This window comes from Camelina sativa, chromosome 8, assembly GCF_000633955.1.
Source record: "Camelina sativa cultivar DH55 chromosome 8, Cs, whole genome shotgun sequence".
Classification (NCBI taxonomy): domain Eukaryota; kingdom Viridiplantae; phylum Streptophyta; class Magnoliopsida; order Brassicales; family Brassicaceae; genus Camelina; species Camelina sativa.
In genome coordinates, this window is record NC_025692.1 from 25,484,562 (window position 1) to 25,510,671 (window position 26,110).

The following is a 26,110-nucleotide window of genomic DNA, read 5'->3' on the forward strand; positions in this document are numbered from 1 at the left end:
GAAGTTATGACAAGAGCAAGATGATGATTATAAGTTGCAACAAAATCAACATTTTTTTTGGTCGACTATGCATTAATCATCTTATAAAGATAACGAAACACAATGTCTTATTTAAACAACGACATAAAACAACACACACAACAATTTTTTTATATATAAGGGATTCTAGGTTAAAAGTGTGGACAGCTCATCGGCGAGGGAGACAATGGTCGAAGGAGAGACTCCTCTACTTCCAGACAGATACCATCGCTGCATCATTCCCACCACATTCGCATTCTCCACCTTCAGTTTCTCCTCTTCTTTCCCCTCGGTCTCAAACCCGATCTTCCCACAAAACCAAAATACAATAACAATTATTTTAGGCCTAATTACAATTCTCGTGGGGTATACGTGATGCAATTGTACTTCTTTAGATACGTTAGCAATTGTCTTTACAAGATGGTTGATAAAAATCTACTAGTATAACGCTAAACGCAAAACAGAGTCCTCTGTTTTTTTACTCTGTTCCAAATGCATTTGATGTTTGGGTCTATGCTTTGTAACATTAATCCTTTCCCAAAACAAGAAATGGTAGACGTAAATAAGATCCAGAATTTATACCTCGCAAATGCCATCTTTGGCTGAGAAATGGTAAGTGATGATGGAATTAGCTTTGAAGTACTTAGACTGGAAGAAACCAACAACTTTCTCGAGCTCGGTTTCTTCTTCTTCCTCGTACTTATCCTCTGCAGCCAAACGATCTCTCACAGTATTCTCTAGTTGTACTCCGTACTGAGCTCCTTTTATCTCCTTTATCACCACCACTCTTATAACCTTCTCCATCTCCGCTGCAATATATAACAACCAGCCGGTTCAATCTCGTTTGACCAAATAAATTAACCAAACCGGATTTTAACTAGTTGAACCGAAGTAAAACCAGAAGAAGTAGCCAAACGAAATTGTGATCTTTACCAAAACCCATTACTTAACCAAAATAGTCTATCGAAAAACACAAACCATCAAAACCAAAGATACCCTAATTAAAAGTTGATTTTGAAGCTTAAGATGGATTGAATAAGATTTTACCGGAGGCAAGGGCGTCGAAGAAGTCGTCATCGTCGGCGAGATCTTTTCCGGTCTTGCCTTTCCAGTTAACAAGATGGGTTTTAACATCTGAAGGATCTAAGTAAACTCCGATAGCCGTAAACTTCACTTGAAGAAAGTGGATCTCGATGTCTGTGATCCCTATAACGAGAGAATAAAAACAACACACATTACATTATCAATTTATTACCTGAGATTAAATTATTGAGGTGCCAAACTTTATAAAAGCAAAAAAAAAAAAAAATATGATGTTTTTGTCTTAGACAAAAGAAGAAAAAAACCTTTGCCGATCAGAGAGAGTGGTTTGGAAGTGATGATCTGTGGAGGAAAAGGAACCTCGTGAACCATTACCATCTCTGTTCCCACTGTTTAACAAACAACAAACATAATCTTTATATACGAAATTGTAAAAAAACAAAGAGAAAATTTGTTGTAATCAAGAAAACAATGCAAAGAGTGTTGTAGACTTACTTTCTAGTTTCTATGTTATTTCGAAACTGAGAGCGAAGAAGTTTATAAACAACTTAGTGTATATCCACTTTCTGATTATCTTAGAGAAATAATATCTATAAGGTTTGTGTGAATATCACTATATATGAAGGCAGGCACTGGTGGTAGGTAACATAATTTTGCTAACGTTCAAAGCTTGTGATCTACAAGACGACGCATTCCTTTTGTGAATTGAATTATTTTTTTGTTACCCAACCCCTTTTTTCATTGAACAAAATGTCTATGAAAAAATGTTTTGCGACCCACCAGGAAGCCACGTGTTTAGATCAAGCAGCAGTCAGTCCACAACCACTCGTTCTACCTAACAAATAAATATATAGAAATAAAATAATAGAGAGATTCAAGAAAGAATTACTAAGATGCAAGAGATAGATATCATGAACGTGAAAGAAGCATGCATAAATTATACTATATAGTCTATATAAAATTTCAAGCAGCCACATTACACAAACTCCGTCGTCATACTCACATCGGTCCCTAAAACATAGGCAGTTACAATATCATAATAGTAAAATATAGAAGTCTAGTTATCGATCATAAATTGCAAAATGTATGGATGTAATAAGGTGGCCATCTGAACTTTTAAATTTCAGGTATATTATCCATCGTTATATGTAAGGCTTGTTTGCTGAAGACGTTAAGTCATTGTTTTTTTTCCCATAACATTTTAATTTTATTTCTAAAAAGTTGGGTTACAACACAATTCATCTATAGTTCGTCTCACCCAAACAAAACGTGTCAATAACACGTGTTGGATGAAAAATCTAAAGCTTTCCGACAACAGCCTTGACCGTCTGAGATTCTTTTTCCAGTGAAGATAATCATTGTTGATATCTGAATTTCGACACTTGATTCTTCTAAATTTCACCGATAAAGCTGGTTGTAAGACGAATCAAAACTCCAAACAATTGAAGTCACAACTATAAGGAATGTGAATATCGCGAAGGAAATTTCTTCTTTTCTTCAACTTTGCAACTATCCTTAAATTTTCTGTAAACCGTTTACCCAAAGGAAAGATCTGGAGACAAACACCAGCAAATGCTATATGGATAAACAAATCAACCATAGATCAAAAAAATCTAAATTGATCTAATTCACCATAAGACAATAAAGCTTTTCCTTCAGATCTAACCTAGACAAAAACATTTGTATTATGTATAAACATAGAAGCTTTTGTCATCTCTCGTGAAACTCTGTAAGACACAAAAACAAATCAAAATTGAAGATTCCCCTTTATTTGAAGCAAACTAAAAAGTAACAACGCCTAACAAAGGCGACGGCAAGAACACGGCAATGGGAAAGCCATGTTTACGGCAAGAACACTACAACGGAAAAGTCATGTTTACGGCAAAAACACGGCAACGGAAAAGCCATGTTTACGGTGATACTGGATCTCATCCAGTCACAAAGGTTGCTGTCGGACGAAAATCAAAGAAAAGAAAGTCTCTCTCTAAAAAATATGAGAGAGAAAAGAGAGAGTCCTGGCCATGTTTGTTAATATTACAATATCAACAAACAAAAAAAAAATCTCAATTAATGATGCAACATGTCAATTTGAAAAATATTTTTTTTTTCGTTTTCTTGGAAAGTGTAAGAAATTTTTACATGTATAATTAATAAGAAAAAAAAAAGAAGAAGAAAATCTTGCATATTTAAATTACGAAAATATATACTTAGGAAAAAGAAGCAACACTTGCAATTTTTTTTTTGTGTGGCTGAAGTATGTAATTTTACTAATTTTTAATAAATTTACGATGATTAATAAATGAGCAGCACTTGTTGGGGTTTTTATGAATGCACATAGCGCATGGAACCCAAACCGAGAGGAGTCATTTAAGTCTCGATTAAAAGATGGTCGACCATATAACAAATAAGCGGGCAAGCTATCTACAATTTCATAGTCCTAAGTACGCAAGACTATAATCTTTTAAATGTGTCACACCCTAAAATTGGAAATTGATTTAGCTAGTGATGCATAACATCTACACAGACTATTTTTTAAGTCTCGGTTAAAGATGGCCAACCTTATAACAAATAACGTGAGCAAGCTACATTTACAATTTCATGTCCTAATTATGCAAGCCAATAATCTTTTAAATGTGTCACAACCTAAAATTGGAAACTGATACAGTGATGCATAACATCCACAAGACGATTTTTAAGTCTTGATTAAAGATGTTCGACCTTATAACAAATAACATTTTCGTGGTACTAATTATGCTGTGCCCAAAAAACAAAAGTCCTAATCATGCTAACCTATAGTCTTTTAAAAAGTGTTGTAACCTAAAGTTAGAAAATGATATAATGATGCATAACATACAGGACGATTTTTAAGTTTCGATTAAAGATGGTCAACCTTAATTATAACAAATAACGTGGACACAATTTCATAATCCTAATTATGCAAGTTATAGTCATTTAAATGTGTCGCAACCTAAAATTAAAAAATGATATAGTGATTCATAACATCCACAAAACTTAAGTATTTGATGTTGATGATGGATTGTAATTCCATGACATTCAAAAGATTATATACATGACCTATAGTAATAAACAGCCGAAGGACTGACAATACGTGAAAGTAGACACCACAGTACACTTGCGACATTGACTGTGTCTTTTTTTTCCTTTTAAAATTAGTACTTTACTATATGGATTGTAATTCGTTTTGTTTATTTTATAATTACTATAATGAAATATTATTTATATGATTTTTTATAATTTGTTTTGGATAAAATATTATAAAAAAAATCATATGCAAGTTTTTTAGTCATCGTTGGATCATGCTATACACACGCTGATCCTTTTCATCGGGAATAATAGTTTTCAAACATCGCATTTGATTAACATTTGATATAGCATTTAATATTTACATATAACATTTAATATAGCATATAATATTAACATTACATATAACAAACATGCTATAATATTAATATTAACATTACATGTAATAGCATGTTAATATTACAAATATTAACATGTTAATCAAATATTCGGAACAAATATTTGTAATATCAAATATTTGGTCAAGGATGCTATTATAATAATATTTGTAATAGGATGTTAAACATTGGCCAATAATAGCATCATTGTTTTATAGCTTTGCTATCATGATTAACAATATATTATCTACAAACAATGAATCACGGAATCGTTGTTTTTTTTATTCTGTTTGCAATTAATTTGTAATATTATGTTTCTTCTCTTTGGAAATAACGTGATAGCAGTTAAATCTTTAGAGGATATATTTTGGTGTAAATAAAAACAGAATTAAGAATATTCTTTTTTTAAGATTTTTGGAAGCAACCGATTGATTCCTAAAATCTTCCGAAAATGAACTGTTACGGATTACACCTACCACATAACTTGTAACAAATTAATATCAATATCAGTTAATGTAAAACATATTTGTAACCAACTTATTAAAAGTATATAGTATACAAAACAATGTTGTGACTTTCGTTTTATTATATAAGGGATTTTCATATATGTGTTCACATAATGTCTAAATCTAATTGGTTGAAGATTTTTACAGGTGTTGAAATATAAATGAAATACTCATTAATTTTTTTTAATCCAAAAATATATTTATATCTCGAATTTTCCATATTTATGTTAACATAATGTTTAACTCTAATTGGTTGAAATTTTTTACATATGTCAAAATATGAATTGAGAGATATTCATTAACCTTTTTCAAAAAAAGTTCAAGTATATCTATTTCAATTTAGAACCTTCTATATTGTGATAACATAATGTCTAATTCTAATTGGTTGGATTTTTTACACGTGTCAAAATCTTTCATCATCTTTTTAGAGATAAAATCTTCCTTATTCATGTTAATCTAATATCTAAATCTATATGGTAAGTCTTTTATACATATGTTAAAAATTTCATTGGTACACTTAACATTGTCTCAATTATCGAAACACTTGACATGTGTCGCAGTAATGTGGTTCTCTAACTTTAAAATCAAACTTTATATAATAAGAAGATAGAATTCTCAAATCATTGTTATCATTAATTGTTAATTTGCTAATAACTAAACTGTTAGTAAATTTTCTACTTAGCTAATTGAAGAATTTGGGAATTTTTTTTTGATAAGTACATACATGTACATGATCTGTCGGCCAGAGAAGAAAAACATGTCATATATGAGCTGTTGAAAATTAATTCACGGAGTCCTGATCCAACATCGAAAGCAATTTTATCTTCCACAGGTTACATTGAAAAACACTTACACAAGCATTGGTGAATTTCATTGCCGTTTCATGGCTATAAATAGGCTTAATTCTTCATCATTTCAACTTACAAAACAGACCCAAAACAAAACCAAAAAAAAAAACAAAAACTTCCTCCAACTCCAATAGTTTCTTCAAGTTAAGATAAAAAAAAAAATGCTCGACTCCATCTCAATACTTGCGTTTATTCTATGGTTTCTCCTTCTTGCATTAACTATGAAGCGTAAGGAGACCAAGAAAACAATGTTAGTGACTTCGTACACAAGAAAGCTCCCTCTCCCTCCTGGACCGAAAACCTGGCCTTTAATCGGAAACCTACCGGAAATATTAGGGGGGAACAAACCGGTGTTCCGATGGATACATTCTCTCATGAAGGAACTCAACACAGATATTGCATGTATCCGTCTTGCGAATATTTACGTGATACCCGTGACATCCCCGAGAATTGCAAGGGAGATTCTGAAGAAGCAAGACTCCATTTTTGCCACTAGACCGCTAACAATGGGCACGGAGTACTGCAGCCGCGGGTACTTGACCGTTGCGGTGGAGCCACAAGGAGAGCAGTGGAAGAAGATGAGGTGAGTGGTGGCATCCCTTGTGACGAGCAAGAAGAGCTTCACGTTGACGCTCCAAAAGAGAACCGAAGAGGCCGATAACTTTGTCCGGCACATCAATAACCTCAGTGCCAAAAACCGTAATGGATTTGGGGTTATTGATCTAAGGCTTGTGGTGCGGCAGTACAGCGGGAATGTAGCTCGGAAGATGATGTTTGGTTTAAGGCATTTCGGTAAAGGAAGTGAAGACGGATCGGGACCAGGCTTCGAAGAGATTGAACATGTTGAATCTTTGTTTACGGTTTTAACCCATCTTTACGCCNTGGTTTTGGGGTTATTGATCTAAGGCTTGTGGTTCGGCAGTACAGCGGAAATGTAGCTCGGAAGATGATGTTTGGTGTAAGGCATTTCGGTAAAGGAAGTGAAGACGGATCGGGACCAGGCTTCGAAGAGATTGAACATGTTGAATCTTTGTTTACGGTTTTAACCCATCTTTACGCCTTTGCGTTGTCGGATTATGTCCCGTGGCTAAGGTTCTTGGACTTGGAAGGCCATGAGAAGGTCGTGAGTGACGCAATGAAGAATGTAAGTAAGTATAACGATCCTTTTGTCGATGAAAGACTCACGCAATGGCGTAATGGGAAACTGAAAGAACCTAAAGATTTTCTGGACATGTTCATAATGGCGAAAGACAGTGACGGGAATCCTACTCTGTCGGAGGAAGAGATCAAAGCACAAGTGACGGTATGCATATTAATTTATCGACTTATATCTACCACAATATATATAGTGGACCGGACTTTTTATAAGAATAAGAAAGTTTCCACTTTACGTGGCCAATGGTCTCTGACTTTGATAATGCTTGTGGTGGGTTTACAAGAGTAGTCATTTGTCTCTGAATTGTAGTACTAGGATCACGAGAGGCAATAGAGATGCATTAATTTTCATAAGCAAAAACGTTTTATTTTAGTTTAACTTTTTCGCTGGTCTAATTATGCACATTGGACTATATATGAAGGAACTGATGTTGGCGACGGTTGATAATCCGTCTAATGCGGCGGAGTGGGCCATGGCGGAGATGATCAACGAGCCAAGCATCATGCAAAAGGCAGTGGAGGAGATCGATACGGTAGTTGGAAAAGACCGTCTTGTCCTTGAGTCAGACCTCCCAAATCTCAACTACGTGAAGGCTTGTGTGAAAGAGGCATTCCGGTTACACCCCGTGGCGCCGTTCAACCTCCCTCACATGTCCACTGCCGACGCTGTGGTGGACGGGTACTTCATCCCCAAAGGAAGCCACGTGTTCATTAGTCGTATGGGGATCGGCAGAAACCCTAGCGTGTGGGACAAGCCGCTTAAGTTCGACCCTGAGAGACATTTGGGCAATAACATATGCGTGGAGCTAAACGATCCAGATCTCAATATAATATCGTTCAGTGCGGGACGAAGAGGGTGTATGGGTGTGGACATTGGGTCGGCCATGACGTACATGTTGCTGGCTCGGTTGATTCAAGGGTTCACGTGGTCACCAGTGCCTGGTGAGAATAAGGTTGATCTTTCGGAAAGCAAGAGTGACCTTTTTATGGCAAAACCCTTACACGCGGTTGCAACACCTCGTCTAGCTGCACATGTTTATCCAGCTTAATTATAAGAGGATAAAGATTGATAGAAAAAAACTTAGTGTTAATGTTTTTTTTTGGTGAAAGATAGGGGATAAATAATTGAATGTAACACTATATTAATAATCTTTTGAGAAAAAAAAACTATTACGAAAATTGAATTATGATTATGTATCATAATTCATAAACCATCTGTTTATGATTTGTTTGTTGTAGGAAATATCTATTGTGCCTTTTGTAACTGGTTTTATCTTTTATTAAACGTTTTCTGTAATTACTTGTTTGTTTTCTTCTTTCACACTTCAGATTTTTTTTTTCTCAAAACAACAATTTTTTTTTTCTTTCTATACGTTTACCAAATCAAAAAGCAATAATTTATTATAAGAATCAATGTAAATTTAAATTAAAGTGAAAAATAAAAAATTAAAAAGGCTTTATGCCTCTAAAATATATGGAAGGTCTGATACTGAGTAATTAAAGATATCGTAGAATAGATTCAACAAAATCAACAGAATGTTGATTTATTGTCTTTATGGGATTCTTTGTCTTATCTCTTAATGAACTTCTGTAACCAGTACGTTGTATGTATTTTACTATTTTTGGTGGATTTTCATATAACTTTGAAGTAAATATGAAAAATAGTAAAATACTGACAATACCAAGTTATACAGTAGACTCCAACGTGGACATAACGCTGACATGGAAAACACGTGGTAAGCACGGAATCCACTTAATTAAGAAGACGAGTGATGCGTGTTACTCCGAGATACCCACACACCAAAACCACATTCCCACGTGCCTATCATTCTCATGAGAACCGTCCGATCAGGTCTCTCTCATGCATTGTATTATAATCCGACGGCTTAGATCAAACAATTGCTTGACTAGAGTTCGTTAAAGGTCCTTTCATCATTGACCTTGTTCCCTTTGTCTCTACCTGAGATTATAATCCACTACGGGAGTTCTATTGTGCAACCATGCATGCAATGATCATTAGTCAAACAGTTTCTGCTTTAAATGACGTCAGCATGTTTTTTTTCCTAAACTTTAGCAGCCTTTATATAACATAATCTTCTTGGCTTCTTACGTTAAAGTTATCATCCGACCGCCAGATATATTTCCCCGCCTCGATCCTCGCCGTTGTTTCAGTTTCATATAACATTTTGTCGATATAAAAAAATTATAATTCGAATCTAGCGGTTTTTATTGGACGTGAATAATCTAATCTCATCACCGGAAAAAGATGGCGTATGCAAAAATCGGTTACGGTGGGAGTTATCTGGTGCAACGCGGCGTATTAGAGCATCCGTGTGGTTCCGATCAGAATGCGAGATCGCTGCTTTCGTCGTCGTTTCCGATCAATCTAGTTGGTAATAGGCGATCTAGCGTGGGAACGATCTCGGCGTCGATAGCGGAAGCCGTGACTGAGATAGAGAAACAGAGAGGAGGAGGAAGAAGAAGCAGAGGAGGAGGAGGAGGAGGAGATCGTAGAGCGGTGGAGTTGGAGCGTGAGAAGCTAGACAGGTGGATGAAGGATTCGGTGACGGAGATCGTTAAGAATCTAAGCGAAGCGCCGCTGTTAGTTCATTTGTACTCCAACGAGGGAACGGTGGTGGTGATGAAAGCAGAGGAATGGGCGGCGGTGAAGGGGAGATGGGAGAGAGGAGAGGCGGAGATGCCGGAGGGGATAGTATTCGTGGAGCAGTTAGGAGCGGCGGAAGAGGACAGCTGCGGCTGTGGTTTTGACGGTGGAGACGGAACACGTGCGTGGGGGTTGGTGGTGCAAGGCAAAGGAGTTGAGTGTGGGCCGGTTTGTTATCTGCTAAAAACGACACGGGTCGGGTCAGGATCCGGGTCGGGTTTAGGGATGAGGTGTACGCATTTCTGCTTAGCTAAGGTGTCGAGTTTTAGAGAGACTTGTGAATCTCAGCTTAAGAATTGTTGGCTTGTTGGTAATTGATAAAATTAAAAAAAAAAAAAAAAAAGAAGCTAAAATTTACTTAAAAAATCATGTAAATATAAATTTATTTGACCCATTTGGGTATTGTAGATTACAACAATAAATGTTTAATTGAATAACACAAGATTTGGTAGATTGATTAAAATTGGTTTTGATAAAACTCGGAAAAAAAAGTTAAAAAAGGCCTTGACGAAATTGATAATGAGCTCAAAAAAATACAAAAAAAAAAAAAAAGATTCAAAAGCCCAAAATCACTATTCCCTCCAAATCGCGTTTAAGTCTGGTTTGAATTTGAAAAAAAAAATCATGAAAGATCCTCTGAGGGGAAAATAAAAATAAAATAAAAATAAACATTTTTGGTGTTATGTTTTGTCAGAAAATTATTAAACAAACGCACACATCGCGCGCTCTTCTCACCTCTTTCTTCGTCTTCGTCCTTCGTGAGAGAGCCCTCTTCTCTCAAATTTCTAGGGTCTCAAAATCTCCAACATTTGGATCTCTTTAACTAATTGACCATTAGATCTTTAAAACCCTAGAGTTGAATCACTTTAACCCTCGATTTCCTTTTTTGGGTATTGTTCCTTCGAGAGATTTTGGAGATTTTGTAATCCACCATTTTCTGGGGGTTTTTTTTTCTCCAATTTCTCGAAAATTTATTTTGAGAAATCTTCGAAGGGTATTATCTTCTGGAGGTGTTAATTGAGTCGCCATGGAAGAACACCACGTTGTTTCAAAAGGGTTTACTTCGATTCCCAGATCCGACTTAAAGGTTACTTCTTTACTCCCATCTCTTGTTAGGGTTTCGTTCTTCGTTTGCTCTGTTAGACTTTGTTTTTTAAAAAAATTTACGATCTAATTTATATACATTGCTTTACCTTTTTCAATTTCTGCAAATTTTAGATCGGAGGCGATGAATTGGATGAAAGAGAGGAGCTGAGCAAAATTCAACCTGTTACTCCAATTCTAAATGCAGGTAATTTTATAATATGGTTTCAATTTGAGTTTGAAGTTTTAGTAAAAGGCATAGTAACATAGAATAGACTCTAAACTCTGATATATATAAGCCCTCGAAATGTAATTTGAATATCCCTTGCTACAGGTAACACTGCTCATGCCAATGAAGTTTCGGAGAGTATTGTTAAAGAAGGGAAGAGTAATGTGACTGAACTGTTGAGTCAAGAGGTGGTCAAGCCTTGTTCCAGTAAGCTTGGTCTCAACACAATAGATGTTGATTGTGATGATAAGCGAGCTTTGCTTAAGAGATGTGATAATGCGGATGCTGTTTCCAGCTGCTTGAATGAGGATTTATCATCGGTTACTTCTTCCAGGAGACAGGATACTGATAAGTCTAGTTCGATGGATGTTTATTCAGAGTGTGGGAGTTCCAATGTTCCTGTTACGGAAAGAGATCCAATGAAGGTTTGGAAAGAAATGAAACAGAACGGGTTTCTCTCTTATCCGCACGGTGGGATTTCTACGACGTCAAGCAGCTGTCTCGTATCATCTTCTCATGGAGGGATTCCGGCTCCAAGGAAACGTGGACGCAAGAGCAAGATTAATAATGACGCTGCAATGTTGAAGAAGAAGAAGATAGAGATTGCAAGGAAGGAAGAGGTTGACAGGTTTGCTAGGCTAGCTGCTCCTAGTGGACTGCTTAATGAATTGAACCCTGGAATTATCAACCATGTGAGAAACAAAAAGCAAGTACTTTCCATTATTGAAAACATTGTCAAGTCTGAAAGAGATGCTGGAAACTTCTATCACTCTACAATGAGGCATAGTAATAGTGCTGTTGGAAGTTCTAGGAAGAACTTGGAAGATGTGAACACTGATGTCTCCAGATTTGATTTTTACCAAGGATTCAAGTATACGATGCCAAAAGATAACTACTCAATGCGTTACTATGATGAGAAATGCGCAAATGATGACTTCAGTGAAGAAAACAATACAGTTGGGTCGAGGTTTCAGGTCGCAGGTAAGTTCTCAGACAATGCCAGTTCCTTGTTGACCGAGGACGCATCAGATCTTAACAGTGCCAGTGTTCTCACTGTTAAAGGTATGTCATTGAATTCAATACCCAGTGTGCATGATTTTATACTATCGTATGTGGTGGCTTAGATGAATCTTCATCTTTGATTTGCAGCGGCTACAGTAGCTTCTCAATGGTTGGAATTGCTTCAGCAGGACATCAAAGGCCGTGTTTCCGGTAACCAACACTCATATATGATCGTTAATGCTTGGAAAACTTCAGTACTTGGTTGTTCATACAATCCCCTTTTTGTTCTTTTCAGCTCTTCGACGTAGCAAGAAGAGGGTTCGTGCAGTTGTCACGACAGAACTACCTTTCTTAATAATGAAAGAGTTCCCATCTGATCAAGAGAATGACCCAAATTTACTCCTCGACGGGGCTTCGAGGGCTTCAACAATCGAAATCCACAAGACCAGATGGGTGACTCTGTTTAACCAACTTGAACACAAGCTATCACAAGAAGAGTCTCAATTGGTAATATAGTTAAGATATCTTTACCACACATCTTACCTTTTTATTGGCATCTGATATGGAATTTGTTAACTCTGAAAATTTCAGGAAAGCTGGTTAAACCAAGTGAGAGCTCTGCAATCACATTGTGATCAAGGTCTGCAACACTTGAGCTTGAGTTCTGGTCAGAATTTCTTACAGTTAGGAACGCCATTGGACTCTAGGTATGGCCATTTCACTACCTTTTCATCTCATTACCAGTTGAATATGTTTCCTGAATCCAATTTTTTAGTTTCCTTCTGTCTAAATTGTGTTGCAGAGCTGCAAATTCGCTGATCTCAGATAAGGATTTAGTCATTAAAGCAGCTGCAGCCTCTATATTCTCGACCTGCAGTTTTCTAGAGGAGAACATAGCATGTACCTGAACTCCTTTCAACATCTGACCACTATCTGATTTAAACATTTTAGTTGAAAACTTCTTCTCAGTTACTTTAGTGTAAACTTTCATAGCAGAGTTTACTTTAGTGTAAACTTCCATAGCAGAGTTCTCTTTGTAATGTGCATCTGTAACATTAGGAGCAATGCTCATCAGCCTTTTTCTTTTCCTTTTCCCTTTTATAGATTCAGTTTTCCGCCATTTTTTTTCACAGTAAGAACCGTAGTATGCTTAGTTAAGATCAGAAAGTTACAAACATCTCTTGTGTTGAACAGGGATGTTGTCTTGAGAACAAAATAACTATGTATTGTATTATGTTCCGAATATGTTCTGGCTATTCAAAGTTTGGATCTTTCCCTAAGCCTAATTTCCTCAAACCTCTCACATGGAGTAACTACGACAATTTACAATATGTAACAGTGATCTGGATCTGTAGATAAGTTTTTTGGTTCTCACATAGCGAACCAAATAGCAGAAACTGGTGTCATCATGCTATAAACAAAGTTGTTTTGTTTAGAGCCAGTTGGAGACCATCTTGTTTGGTGTTGCTTTGGCTGATAAATCTTCTGGAGCTTTAGCCAATGAACGATACTGAAGCTTCACACTCTCTGCGTTGTCCAGCGTTTTCACCACATACCTGCAGTAGAGTTTTATGTAGTCACGGAAATAATTATACAAAGGTTGACATATAACATTTTGCTCAAGGGTTGCAAAGGTGATGTCCTTATCAGAAATGTAAGAAAGTTTGTAGCAAGGAAGAATCTAATCTTTGTGATATGCATACAAATCAAGTCGTAATCGAAGAAAGAAATTAGATTTTACCAGCCGTTTAAGCATTGAGTAGTCACAACAGCTTCACGGCCAACAAAACGAGGTGGTGTCCTCTTATTTCCCTGATGATGTTTAACTCCCAACGATTAACAACTCGCGCACTCTTCCATTATAAGAAAAAAATGCAGGGAATCAACAGAAAGGACTGACCTTTATTATAACTCGATCTGCCACAGCAAATGGGAAATGATTACTTTTGTTCCTTGAACGACCTGGATGATTCGTGACACCAAATGTGCGTCTCTCCTGTGTATATAGACAAAAATAAACCTTTTGTTTGAAACAGAGATAAAATGTGAAAAAGTCATTATGATTAGTAGTATTGAATTACTTGATCAAATCCTTCTCGTTTTCTCTTAGATGAATGATTTGACTGTGAATTCTCTTCTCGGCAGAATGCTTGTACCGCAACTCTTAAAGCTGCGAAAAATTCCAGCGAAACATAATTACAAGGAATCCGCTGAGACAACCAAATACCAAATCATGAACGCAAAGTGATGTTACTCACAGAGATTTGGGGTTATCGAGTCTTCAGAGACGGGCTGCGAACATGTACAGCAAGCTTTCTAAAGGGAACAAAACGAAAAATAGATTTCAGATAAGCAAAAGAAAAGAGACAGAAGCAAAAAGCAAAGCAGAGAGCAAAAGAAGAGCTTGTGATGGAAGAAAGGAAACTCTGTACCATCTGTTTAACTTGTTCTATTCCTCCAGCTCCAAAAGTGTGTCCGCAAGGCAAAATCATAGCATCAGCCATCAAAACTCCTCTACAATTGTGCAAATAGAATTATATTATAACCCATGATAGGCCATAAATCAAACACAAGCATGATCAATACCAATCCAATGGTTTTCAACTTTTAAAAGTATCTAAGTCCACCCTATAACTTCTTGGCGAGGTAACACTAATGAACCATATATATGATCACTACACCAAAACAAAAAAAGGACATACGTTGTAGGATCAGACAAAATGGTCCTCAAAGATTCGATTGAATTGCAAGAAGAAGAAGAAGAAGGGTCTCTTCTGCCACTGAAATCACACCCATTGTCCACAGCGACTGATGAAGATTCCTCATTCCTAGAAGCAAAACTCGTTTCCATAGTCTTAAAATGCTGCGAGTAGTAAGCTGCGTTATCTTGCCCAACCACTATCACTGCATTACCATTTTAGTCCACTGCCTCAATCATCTCAAAAGTAGAAACTTTCCAAACTAGAAAGACAAAAAAAAAAACATAACTTTCGCACTTAAAAAACTTGTCAGAGTCTCATACCAGCTCCTGCTGCTGATACAGAATCATCACCAGCGTCTTTGTTCAAGGCGACGTCACCTTCGTTACCGTCTATGTCATCATCCTCGTCTTCTTCTTCTTCTTCTTCTTCAACGTCAACTTCATCCTCGCCGTCTGATCCACCACCACCACCACTGTCGTTAGGGTTTCCGCTAATGGGTTTCTCCGTGTAGAAATTCTGACGGAACTCGAGATGAGGGTGAGGATTAGTTGCGGCTGCTGCTGCCGCCGCCGCCGCGAAGTACCGGTGGTGGTCGCCGATAAATGCAGCGAATTCACGGGTTTTAGGGTCTTGTTCTCCGACCCGGTAACGTAAAGGGTCAGCATCTTGGACAATCATCGGCGGAGCATTGAACGACGCCGGAGAAAGCCCTTTTCCGGACATGAAATACGGAAAAAAAAATTATACAAACCCTAAAATTAAGCAATAATTGAAGATTGAAATAGGGTTTAGATTAGTTTCGTGAAACAAAGAAGGAATCTTTAAGAAGAGAGGATGAGTGATGAGGGAAAGTTTTCTGAGCGATCAAATGAAAATGACTAAAAAAGAAGAGAAAGAAGAAGAAGAAGAAGTGGGAAGCTAAAACGACAGCGTTTACATTGAGAAAATACAAAACGGTGGCGTTTGAACAATAACAGACGTCAGGGTCAGATTCTATTACAAAAGATAGGGCCCATGGATCCAAAAAGGAAGTGTGCGGAACTAAAAGATTTTAGATAAAAAGAGAAGTCAAACTAGATTCTTTACTGTCTTTTTGTGTCCTGAAACTGAAAGAAAAATAATTTACTGTTTACCCTTACTAAAAACTCTACGTACAACTGCTATAGTCATCATTCTGGCTATGGATTAGATTGGAACTTCTCGTTTAGCCCCAAGACTTGTGTGAGTTCTGACACCACATGAACGCCATTGGTTCTTGTTCTGTTCTTGACAAGAAGTGTCTAGATTTTTTAGAATTCCATATGTCACTTTCTTTGGTGGATCCCAATATAAAATAACCCACCGGGACATGTTTTTCTGATTTTCTTCTTGTGTGTCACAATTCATATTTTTTGAACTTTTAGGATTTTTTGGAACATAGATTGTGGGTTGAAAAATCTAGATCCTTCTAATTTGGATTCTCAAGTTTAATGGACAAAGCATCCAAATAGTCTTTTTTTGTTGATTGAATATTCAAAAGAAATGTCCACTATTAAGAAGATCGTGTTACAATGAGAGGATCCTTGTTAAAAAAAAGTACAGGTACAACAGTACAAGGAATCAAACACTAATGAGAAATCATTACAAACAAACTACACTTTTTGTATTTATTTATTTAAGAGTTTGATCTCTCTGTTCTTTGATGTTCTTGAAGATCTTAGAACTCTTGTCAAAAATCTTTGCTCTTCTCTTATAATCTGTAGGGTCTCTACCATCATCTGCCCCCATGATAGCTTCCTTCTCAAGATACTCCACAGGAGACTGATCTCTCTCTTCTTTAAAGTTCTTGAACATCTTAGAACTCTTATCGAAAATCTTTGCTCTTCTATTGTAATCTGTCGGCTCTCTCCCGTCATCTTCCCCCATGATAGCTTCTTTCTCGAGGCACTCCAAGAGCTCCCATACTCCTCTGTTTGCTTCTCCGCCACATATCCCTCTTCTTTGAGTCAGCTCCTCCTCTTCCTCCGGCGTAATTGGCTCCATTGCCGCCGCATAGCCTGACCCTGAAGCCACGCATCTAGCTGCAGCAGCAAAACACCTCCCCTTCTTGGCTCCAAGGCTCAGCTTGGTTTGTGAGATTGCCGAAGCCGAAGCTAGCGTTTTATGAGTTCTAGGAGATGGGTTGATGATGATCTTTGTGCAGGTTTGAGAGATAGCTTCCATCGTTTTAAGTCTGGTGTAGTTTTGAGTTGAAGAGGTTGGGTCTCTTGTGGGTTGTTTATATAAGGTTCGGCCGTTCGGGTAATGAGACGCAAAAACACACGCCAGGCCCATCATCACACGTGTCGAAATGACGATGAGTAAGAGAGATTTCGAGATTCTCGTGGCTTGTTCTTGTGGCACGTGTTTCGAGATTCTAATGCCGACCTACTTTGACTCTCTTTGTTTAGTAAGCTTTACTGTTCAAAACTCTGACACGTTTGTTTTTCTAGAACTTGGTTCGACCTAAAGATCATTCTTAATTATATGAATCAGACCACAAAACCTTATCCAAAATTATTCAATTCGACTCGGTTTAGATTGATTTCAGATCATAACCAAATCCAAATGACCATAACAAACATTGAGATCTTTTAGCTTGAATGCATCTGGCTTTTGTATCTCGGATTAAAATCTGCTCTAGTTTCTGTAACAAGTTTGTATGGAACCTGCAAATTCTATTAGATAAGTTTCAAAACTTGATAAGAGCATTCACTGCAAGGAACAACATACTGAGTAGCAAATGGAACAAGTGACAAGTCTACAAACTGCAAAACAAAACAAACTAAAAAGACAATAGATATTGCTTGGGACTTTGACTAGATAAAAATTCCCAAAATGGTAAAAGATGTTTTTCTATCTCAGATGTGCAAACCCTCTTTTCACAGCCTTTGTGAGCATTACATCTTTGAACTGTTGGAACACAAAAGGCGTATGGAAGATCTGAATTCTACTTTCCACCTTCATTGATAAACCCTTCTTTGCGGCCTTCAAAGCCAGGACGCAGGAGTTTTTTCTCTCTCTTGGCGATTTTACGCAGCTTGTTCTGTTCAATTCTATCCGCAATATTCCCTGATCTCTTTTGCTGCTTCTCCACCTTGAACTTTTGTTGCCCTTCAATTCTTTCTTTCCACTTCTCTGCGTTCTTCTCTTGCCTCTTCTTCTCTTTGTGGATGCTTTGCTTCAATAGCTTTGGATCGTCATGGACCTTAATACCAGCTGCTCTGCTCGTAGCTGCCTTCCATGAGTGCTTCTTTGCAATGACATCACCTTTTTCTGGATCCTTCTTGTCAGCCTCTAACTTCATAGCCCTTTCAAGTTCTCTTGCCTTTGAAAGCCTCCGTTTCTTTTTCTCTTTTCCATGTTCTTCACCGTCATCAATCTTGACATAACCAAATGTAAGGTCCTTAGCAGCCTCTTCAACATCCAACTTACCCTTACCTTTATCTGCTGCCTTATTATCCTCCACAGTCTTCTCCTCAGAAACTGCATCCCTCTTTCTCTTATTTGGCAGAGTCTTCTTCCTTTTTTCATGGCTTCTTGGTCTATCAGAACCTCCACGACCACCTTTGAGCTCATCAATTTTGCGATGCAGACGTTCCCTCAGCTCCTCGTACGTAACAGATTTATCATCATCCTTTTCTTCGTCGACCTCTATTTCCTCCTCACTGTCATCTTCAGGAAGCTCAATACCTGCTTTTCTCATCTCTAGCTTCTGCCTTCGTAAATCATCTTTTTTCTTCTTTAGCTTCTGCTTTAATGAAATCCTTTTTTCCTTCTCTAGCTTTCGCTTCAGATGATCGACAGTGGTCAAAACAGACTTGTCTGGGTCCAACCTATCTCTCCTCGCCTTCTTTAGGTTGGAGTTTGTTATTTTCTTCTCTCTAGCTTTTTGACCCTTGCTAAGACCTGGAAACCATTTCCTTTCTGTCTCATCTGCTAAGTAGAATCTTGCAGGGATCAACTCTATCACCTTATCAAAAAATCCAGTATGTTCATGAGTCTTGAAATCCGATTCACAATCAAGATTCTCCTTTTTCTTTGCCATCTATAACAATTGCCAAGATCAATCACAATCAGATAAAAAAAAAAAAGAAAAAAAAAAATGCCCTCTCAGAAAAAAGACTACAGTTGGGTGGGGGTCAAAACTTACATCAGTCCCACGAGTATTAGTCATTGCTCTCCACACAGGAGATTAGCCAAAAAGTCGTAAACCTCAAGACAAGCTGCAGCAATAACACAGTAGATATTAATACAAACATCATAATAAGTCTCTACCCTGATATACATTATAGATATAGCCTGCATTACAAATACGTTCAGAATTGAGCAAGACACCGAATCACATCAAGTGACCAAGTGTACTCGTTTGCTAGATACATATTAAAAGAAGCTCACAAAGTGTGTGTAAAACAATTGGATTTCTTAAATCATCTAGAAAACTACCATTTGTTCCAACAACAATATCAAGATGGGATTTTATAAATGTAATTTGTGAACCTATAAATCAAAAAAGAAAACTTTCAACAAGATGACTTTGCAGACACCATATACAAGATATTAACTAAGCGCAGGATGAATAAAGAGAAGAAGAATCACATAAAAACACAACTACAGAGTATATAAGAAACAACTCTTTATCCTAAAAATACTACAGAAGAAAGTGTAGAATTCGAAAGGCAGAGATGAATCGTAGAAATAAACACAAGTTCAAGTTTCAATAAGTATATCAATTTAAGGATTCATCATAATCTTTCGTCTTGAACAATTCTGACTCCAGAGAATAGATAACTTAATAAAGAATAAGAACAAACCCATATGTAAAGCATAAGAATTTACCGAAGAAAACAGAAGAGAAAACTCACCGGTAGCGACGATGGCGAATCAACGGCGTTGAGAGAAGACAAATTGAGAGAGAGACGAAGGGAGGTTTGGTGAAAGAGCCAGTGGTTAGGGTTTGAATGGTTTTGTTATTTCCCAATTTCGATAAGGGTAGTTATGTAAATTCCAAAATCCTAGCGCCCTAATAACGGTTCGGTTTAACGCGATTCGATTGAAATAAAGTAAACCGGAGATTCGAATCAAACCGAGAAGTTTTACTACCTGAGAAGGAAACTACCTCTAATACGCGTCCACGTGGATTATTCCTCTTCACTCCCTTCTTCTATCAGCTATTTCGGTTTTTAAACGTACTTAAGAAAACGGTGTCGTACCTGGAATGTTAAAAGCTTCATCGGAGTTTCTTCTGTGCTACTTTTAATCTCCGGCGAGCGATGGCGGTCTCTGCTTTTCGTGGGACGCGGTTACCGTTACTTCACCATTCTCAGGTCTACTTATTGTTTCTTTTCTGTGTATCCTCAGTGAATCTGTTTCCTTTATCTGCTCTTTAAGGCTTACCTACCAAAATTGCCAAACTTCATTACTCTCTGCTAAATCTTGTTAGCTTAATTTTACAGTTACCCGTCGTGAGAACTGGATCAGGAAGCTCTAAGAAGATGATCGGAGGCAGGAATTTGAAGGGATTTGTTCTTTCGGCCCAGTATTCACAAAGCCAGGACCTTTTCACTTCTCGCCTTCAGAGTACGGAAATTTCAGCCTTTTTGTTAAACTTAATCTAAACTGTATACTCTTTTGTTATCCCAGTTAGGGTGTTTCTGTTGTTAATTGGGTTTTGCTCACCGATGTCTGAAGTTTTCTTTCAAATCTAAATCACTTTGACTTCTGTGAATACAGTTTCTTTATACATGTGCTTGTTGACATGGCTTTTGATGCAGGCCAGATAGAGAAGCTGCCCAAACTGGTGGAAGATATAGTTCAGACATCGATAAACACAGGTCCACGCGGTGTGACACGCCTTGTCCAAGGCGTTCAAGCCTTTGTAGGGGTTGGGGGAGAGTGGCTAAATGATTTATCTAAGGTGACTGTTGCTCATATATATAGGGTTCCATATATGTTCCTAGTAACAAGTTCATAAAGTTTGTTCATATGAGTAAGACACTTGACACTATTATCTGATTGTAAATCACTTTCTCGCTTGCTGCAGTCTACAAGCGTGCCTGGTAGATTACCAAGTGAGTTGCAGCTTGGTCTACTGTCTCCTCTATATTTGAGGAAACTCTTTGAACGCATGGGAGCTACTTACATTAAGCTGGGCCAGGTAAATCATGTTGCTAAATCTACAACGTATTGTATCCTTTGATGATGTCATGCATATAGTGGGAAACATGTTAAGTGTATGTCTCTAAAGTAAGCTAAGTAATCATATTGTTCTTTCTCAGTTTCTATTCCATTTTAACAATACTTTTGTATTTGTAGTTTATAGCATCTGCGCCAACTTTGTTCCCACCTGAATATGTCAAAGAATTTCAGAACTGCTTTGACAAAGCTCCTCCTGTGCCGTATGAAGAAATTCGTAAAATCTTGCAAGAGGAGCTTGGTAAACCCATAGACAGTGTATACGAATATGTTGACCCTACACCAATTGCATCAGCCTCAATAGCACAAGTGCGTTTCTTCTGCTTCTGCTTCTGTGATCGAAATTCATTTTGTTCATGTACTCTTCTTCTGCTTAAGGGTATCATCATGACCAGGTACATGGTGCAAGGCTTAGAGGCTCCCAAGAGGATGTAGTGATTAAAGTCTTGAAGCCTGGGATAGAAGATTACTTAGTGGCAGATTTGAACTTTATCTACGTTGTTTCCCGTATATTTGAGTTCCTTAGTCCTGAGTTTAGCCGTACTTCACTGGTAAACTCCTCTGTACTTAATTTGCAGTTACTGCGAACCTACTCTCTAAATAATATACCCTATTGACAGGTTGGTATTGTCAAAGACATTCGTGAGTCAATGCTTGAGGAAGTAGATTTCAATAAGGAGGCTCAAAACATCGACTCATTTAAGAGATATCTAGAAACCATGGGGTTGACGGGGCAAGCTACTGCTCCAAGAGTTTATAAATACTGCAGCAGCCGGCGGGTACTTACAATGGAGAGGCTATATGGAGTTCCCCTGACTGATCTAGATTCTATTAGATCACTTGTTTCCAGTCCTGAAAACAGCCTTATTACCGCGCTTAATGTGTGGTACGATCTTTGAAGTTCAATATTCAAATTTTGATTGTTCCTCCTATAAATGTAGCTGTTAGTAAAATTGGTCGTCATGTAATGTAACCTGCAGGTTTGGAAGTTTGCTTGGGTGTGAAAGCTTCCATGCTGATGTTCATGCAGGAAACTTGTGGCTGTTGCGTGATGGCCGGATTGGGTTTCTTGATTTTGGTAAATCATACTCTCTCAAGCCTAATTAGTGCAACGTTTCTTTCTACCTCTGATTTATCTATTAATACTCTTCCCCATCTATTGGTAAATTTTTGGTCTTCAAGTAAGTATCCTCTTTTTGGTTTCAGGCATTGTTGGTCGTATATCCCCCAAAACATGGGCTGCAATGGAAGTATTTCTAGCGTCTATTGCAACTGAGGAATATGAATCCATGGCCTCTGCTTTGATTCAAATGGGCGCTACAAACACAGATGTTGATGCCAATGCTTTTGCAAGAGACTTGGAAAAGATGTTCTCATCTATCCAGGCAAGTATTTTTAGTCTTTATGGACTACATTTTGTAACCAGCGTGATTTGCTTTCAGAATGGCAGTGCAGAACAAATACAAGATCTTCCGTTAATCTTATGGCGATAAGTGAATCTCTTCTTGCAGGAACTAGATACAGAGATAGTAGTGGCTACAGCTCGTGGAACAAATTCGGACACAACTGCTGTTGCTGCTAACGTAATTATGGATGAGAGACAGATGAATACTCTTTTCCTCGACCTGGTAAGCACTAATTTGATGTAACTTTACAGAAGTTGCATTGATTTAAGTTAAGATAACCCCAAATTTAGCATTAAGGAGTGCACACAGATGGAAAATAAGTTTTCTTTCTCATGTAGGTCCGTGTTAGCGAATCATATGGGCTTAAGTTCCCAAGAGAGTTTGCACTTCTACTGAAGCAGCTTCTGTATTTCGATCGATACACGAGACTATTAGCCCCGAACCTGAACATGCTGCAGGATCAACGGATCTCTATCGCAAACAACAAGCGGATGAATCGATACAATGACAGCTTCAACTGAGTTCATACAGATATACTTCATTAAACCTATTCAAACTTACTAGTGGTAAAGTTATTGTAGAATTGATTAAAGCAGGAATGATGATGAATTCAAATCTTGTTACAAACATATCATCACTAAATATATATACAACAGATGAGCAATATCTTCTTCTTTTTTGTATAATTTTGCACAAGTGTCATGGTTTCTACTTTAAACAAAAGTGCAGAAACAAATTTTTTACCTATACACAGATGTGCAAAAAAGAATGATAAACCAATGGCAAAACTTTCCATCTCAGAAGCACATAGTTCTCGTTGCTTCATCAGAAGCAGAGATCTATACAGAAGGTGGACGTTGTGAAGCTTTAAAGACTTGGCTTACAGTAGAATATCCCATTAGTCGGTGAAGCGGAGAGCCTCTAGCCGCAGGTAGCTCCTCATCCTGAACAGAGGAGCTCAGCTTTTCGGGTTGGGAGGGAGCTCCGTCTCTGGGAGACTCTGTCGTTGAATTGCTACTCCTATGAACATCAGTGTCATGTGTTACGGCAGGAACTAAATGAGTTCTCGATTGAAGTGAGAATCTGAGAACAGTGGTGCAAGTGCCGCATCTGAGAAGATGATGCTTCCTCTTGAAGATGAGAAAGTCTACAGGAAGCTGCAGGTTTTCTGAGCACCTGTAACAGCTGACGAAAGGTGCCCCACCGGCTGTTGGACGAACATGACGCTTGGCCACACGTTGTCTCTCTTTAAGACGACGGGTCTGTGGCTCATGGAGGTGATTAGCATGTCTATTACGCTGATGATGATCCTCAACATCTGAGACTATCTCGTGGCTCCATCTCGGTTGATACTCAGACTGTTCCATTGGTCTCTGTGGACTTGCGTAATATGAACTGTAATTAGAATTATGAAGCTGACCTGAAGACCAACCGGGATGGTTCCTTCTGTCACTTGCCATCTCTCCCGAGATCCTACTCCCTTGGCCCCGACCTCTTGCCCTTGGGTTGTTGGAATACATATAGTCAACAAATTCGTGGTTCATGCCTCCACCGTATGGAGGCATTTGAAGCGAGTGTGCAGGGGAATAGCGGTCAAACTCATCATGTGATGGATATGAAGGGCTTAGACGTGTGTATGGTTCTCTAGGATAGAAAGGCACGTCAGGCCGAAGTTGTTCTGTCACATGTCTCCTCCCTTGTGTGCCAAGACGCCCTCCTGGTCTCTCTAGTTGAAGAGACATGTTCTGCTGAGGCCGTTCGTTGTATGTGGTAATCCCATTGCGCCTATTATCAAAGAAAGTGGAGGAGGAACTAGCACCTTCCTCTTTATAATTCCCAGGGTATCTAGGCATCTCAAATTTGTCTGATCTTATTTTCTGAAAAGTTTTCCACTGTTGTTGGTCTTCATCGAGAAGTTGGTCTTCCATTTCTTCAGATGAAGACTCACTCCCATCATAAGCAGAAGAAGTCTTGTTAGCAGGATAATCAAGTTGGCTTTGCTTGTCTTCAACAGGGGAAGCATCAGGTGAGATCTCAGCATTACCAGATGAATTACTCGCTCTTCCAGCCACCACATCATAAGCAGAAGGAGTCTTGTTTGCAGGATACTTCTCTTCAACAGGGGAGGCATCAGGTGAGATCTCAACATTATCAGATGAATTGCTCGCTCTTGCAGCTACCACATGATCAACACTCAAGCATCCAGAGCTAGCCCCAGATCCTGCAGCTTCTGACATGGTGTTCATTATATCAGACTTCAATCTGGAGTTGTCTTGTCCTTCATACTTCTCAGAATCACCACCAAGTGAACATTCCTGCTGTTGAGTTTCATTTGTCTCATCCCCATTAGATAACTCCAAGTCACCAAGCTCCTTCTCCGTAGACTCAACGGGTGATGGAAGAACCGTGTCCTGCCCCGAGCTGCTGGACACATTGTTGTTGGTTTCAGGCTCGCTTGGTGGCTCATTGGCTTGAGCCCTCTCTGTCTCTACTGCACTTGGTCTACTGTTTGGAGCAACGTTCCGCCTTTTTGCTGAATTAAAGAAGGAACAAACAAATTCAATAACTGACAAATAATGTCATGCCAGAAACACACACAACTAGTTTGAGCTCAGACATAGCAAAGACAAACTAAGGAAATCAATCCAAAAGAGATGAATCCACCAGGAAAAAGACAAAACCAGATTCAGAATTCAGAGTTAACATTTTAAAAACAGAAAAATTGAGAAAGTTGCAGAATTTGGAAAAAAAAAGAAGAATGATGATGATGACCTTGAAGAATGGCGGAACAACCACCACACTGATAAACAGGAACATCTTCGTCTTCTTGAAGAATCTTTAAGCACTTGGGACACTTCACTAACCGGATTTTATGACCCGTCTGGCTCGCCATTTGCTTGGTACCAAAATTCGATGGCTTTTAATTCTCTAACTTCCTAATCAGTTAAGAGAGTCCTCATCAACAGAACCCTTAATAATCAACAGAGACAGAGAAAGAGAAAGAGAGAGGAGAGAACCAAAGATTGAAACTTTGTGAGGTTCTTCAAGTTTTTTAAGAGAAAATTGTGAGGAGTGGGGAGACCAGACGAAGAAGGTCAACGCGGTGTGTGACTTTTTAAAAACTCTGTTGAAGAGGAAGACTTGGTCGGGTATCTGAGAGCTGGTTACGGATCCGGGTCGGAATGAAAAAAAATGGCGAGAAAGAAGGAAAGATTAAGAAACCATAATCAGATTGTATAAGATCTCTCCCAAAGAAGTAAAGTAAAACTCTTTTTGCAGAGACTTTGTTGTAACTTCAAGAGAGAGAGAGAGAGAGAGAGAGATTGTGAAAGAAGGGAAACCCCCAGAAGTTTAAAGATTATATAGAGAGAGAGAATGAGATAGAAATGGAGAGAGAGAGAGAGAGAGAGAGAGAGAATGAGAATTTCTTGTCGTGGGGGCGAAGTAGAAGAAGAAGAAGAGGAATGAATTGGAGAGAACAGAGACAAAAAAAAATCCAAAATTAAAATTAAAAAAAAAAAAAAAAAACCAAAATCGTTGGACGGACAGTTTTTTTTTTTTTTTTTTTGGGGTTTAACTTTGTCATGTTTTTATGGTTGTTTTCTCGCTTTTCCTCAGAGAAAAGTCTCTCTTTTTCCGTGTCAATAAAGTTTTTCTAATTTTAATACCATTTTTAGGAATTCTTTTGATATCTTTTTCTTTTCATTTCTTGTAACTTTGTAAGTCAATTAGACACACACACAAACGAAAAAAAAAAACACCAACGACTCGTTCTCTGATTACAATTTTTTCTCTTAAACAAAACCCACATTCGTTGATGTTT

At 38.0% G+C, this 26,110-nt stretch overlaps 8 protein-coding genes and 1 pseudogene across 8 annotated transcripts; 4 read left to right on the plus strand and 5 right to left on the minus strand.

The window, feature by feature from the left end:
- LOC104708589 (probable chalcone--flavonone isomerase 3) lies at positions 33 to 1,777 on the minus strand. The gene is made up of 5 exons (XM_010425184.2): positions 1,555 to 1,777; positions 1,365 to 1,448; positions 1,066 to 1,224; positions 601 to 827; positions 33 to 324 (listed from the first exon to the last, which is right to left on the minus strand). Coding segments are annotated over exons 1-5 (630 nt in total). The 5' UTR covers positions 1,556 to 1,777; the 3' UTR covers positions 33 to 165.
- Positions 5,888 to 8,072, plus strand: LOC104709931 (annotated as a pseudogene).
- LOC104708590 lies at positions 8,962 to 10,105 on the plus strand. Its single transcript, XM_010425185.2, has one exon. The coding sequence runs from the start codon at positions 9,254 to 9,256 to the stop codon at positions 9,968 to 9,970; it is 717 nt and encodes a 238-aa protein (XP_010423487.1). The 5' UTR covers positions 8,962 to 9,253; the 3' UTR covers positions 9,971 to 10,105.
- LOC104708592 lies at positions 10,328 to 13,246 on the plus strand. The gene is made up of 7 exons (XM_010425188.2): positions 10,328 to 10,739; positions 10,871 to 10,943; positions 11,070 to 12,026; positions 12,114 to 12,176; positions 12,262 to 12,473; positions 12,558 to 12,673; positions 12,769 to 13,246. The coding sequence occupies exons 1-7, from the start codon at positions 10,680 to 10,682 to the stop codon at positions 12,872 to 12,874; spliced, it is 1,587 nt and encodes a 528-aa protein (XP_010423490.1). The 5' UTR covers positions 10,328 to 10,679; the 3' UTR covers positions 12,875 to 13,246.
- On the minus strand, positions 13,176 to 15,550 carry LOC104708591 (U-box domain-containing protein 62-like). The gene is made up of 8 exons (XM_010425186.2): positions 14,989 to 15,550; positions 14,669 to 14,870; positions 14,399 to 14,480; positions 14,225 to 14,282; positions 14,048 to 14,136; positions 13,867 to 13,962; positions 13,708 to 13,778; positions 13,176 to 13,522 (listed from the first exon to the last, which is right to left on the minus strand). The coding sequence occupies exons 1-8, from the start codon at positions 15,389 to 15,391 to the stop codon at positions 13,399 to 13,401; spliced, it is 1,125 nt and encodes a 374-aa protein (XP_010423488.1). The 5' UTR covers positions 15,392 to 15,550; the 3' UTR covers positions 13,176 to 13,398.
- LOC104708593 lies at positions 16,173 to 16,908 on the minus strand. The gene has a single exon (XM_010425189.2). It carries the CDS (start codon positions 16,868 to 16,870, stop codon positions 16,319 to 16,321), a length of 552 nt encoding a protein of 183 aa, XP_010423491.1. The 5' UTR covers positions 16,871 to 16,908; the 3' UTR covers positions 16,173 to 16,318.
- Positions 17,373 to 19,660, minus strand: LOC104708594 (ribosomal RNA-processing protein 14). The gene is made up of 3 exons (XM_010425190.1): positions 19,552 to 19,660; positions 18,840 to 18,912; positions 17,373 to 18,734 (listed from the first exon to the last, which is right to left on the minus strand). Exons 2-3 carry the CDS (start codon positions 18,861 to 18,863, stop codon positions 17,637 to 17,639), a joined length of 1,122 nt encoding a protein of 373 aa, XP_010423492.1. The 5' UTR covers positions 18,864 to 18,912; positions 19,552 to 19,660; the 3' UTR covers positions 17,373 to 17,636.
- LOC104708596 (uncharacterized aarF domain-containing protein kinase At5g05200, chloroplastic) lies at positions 19,889 to 22,958 on the plus strand. The gene is made up of 11 exons (XM_010425192.2): positions 19,889 to 20,013; positions 20,143 to 20,266; positions 20,461 to 20,603; positions 20,730 to 20,843; positions 21,002 to 21,190; positions 21,277 to 21,432; positions 21,502 to 21,767; positions 21,862 to 21,959; positions 22,088 to 22,266; positions 22,393 to 22,509; positions 22,626 to 22,958. The coding sequence occupies exons 1-11, from the start codon at positions 19,960 to 19,962 to the stop codon at positions 22,806 to 22,808; spliced, it is 1,623 nt and encodes a 540-aa protein (XP_010423494.1). The 5' UTR covers positions 19,889 to 19,959; the 3' UTR covers positions 22,809 to 22,958.
- On the minus strand, positions 22,849 to 25,719 carry LOC104708595 (protein ENHANCED DISEASE RESISTANCE 4-like). The gene is made up of 2 exons (XM_010425191.2): positions 25,060 to 25,719; positions 22,849 to 24,820 (listed from the first exon to the last, which is right to left on the minus strand). The coding sequence occupies exons 1-2, from the start codon at positions 25,178 to 25,180 to the stop codon at positions 23,127 to 23,129; spliced, it is 1,815 nt and encodes a 604-aa protein (XP_010423493.1). The 5' UTR covers positions 25,181 to 25,719; the 3' UTR covers positions 22,849 to 23,126.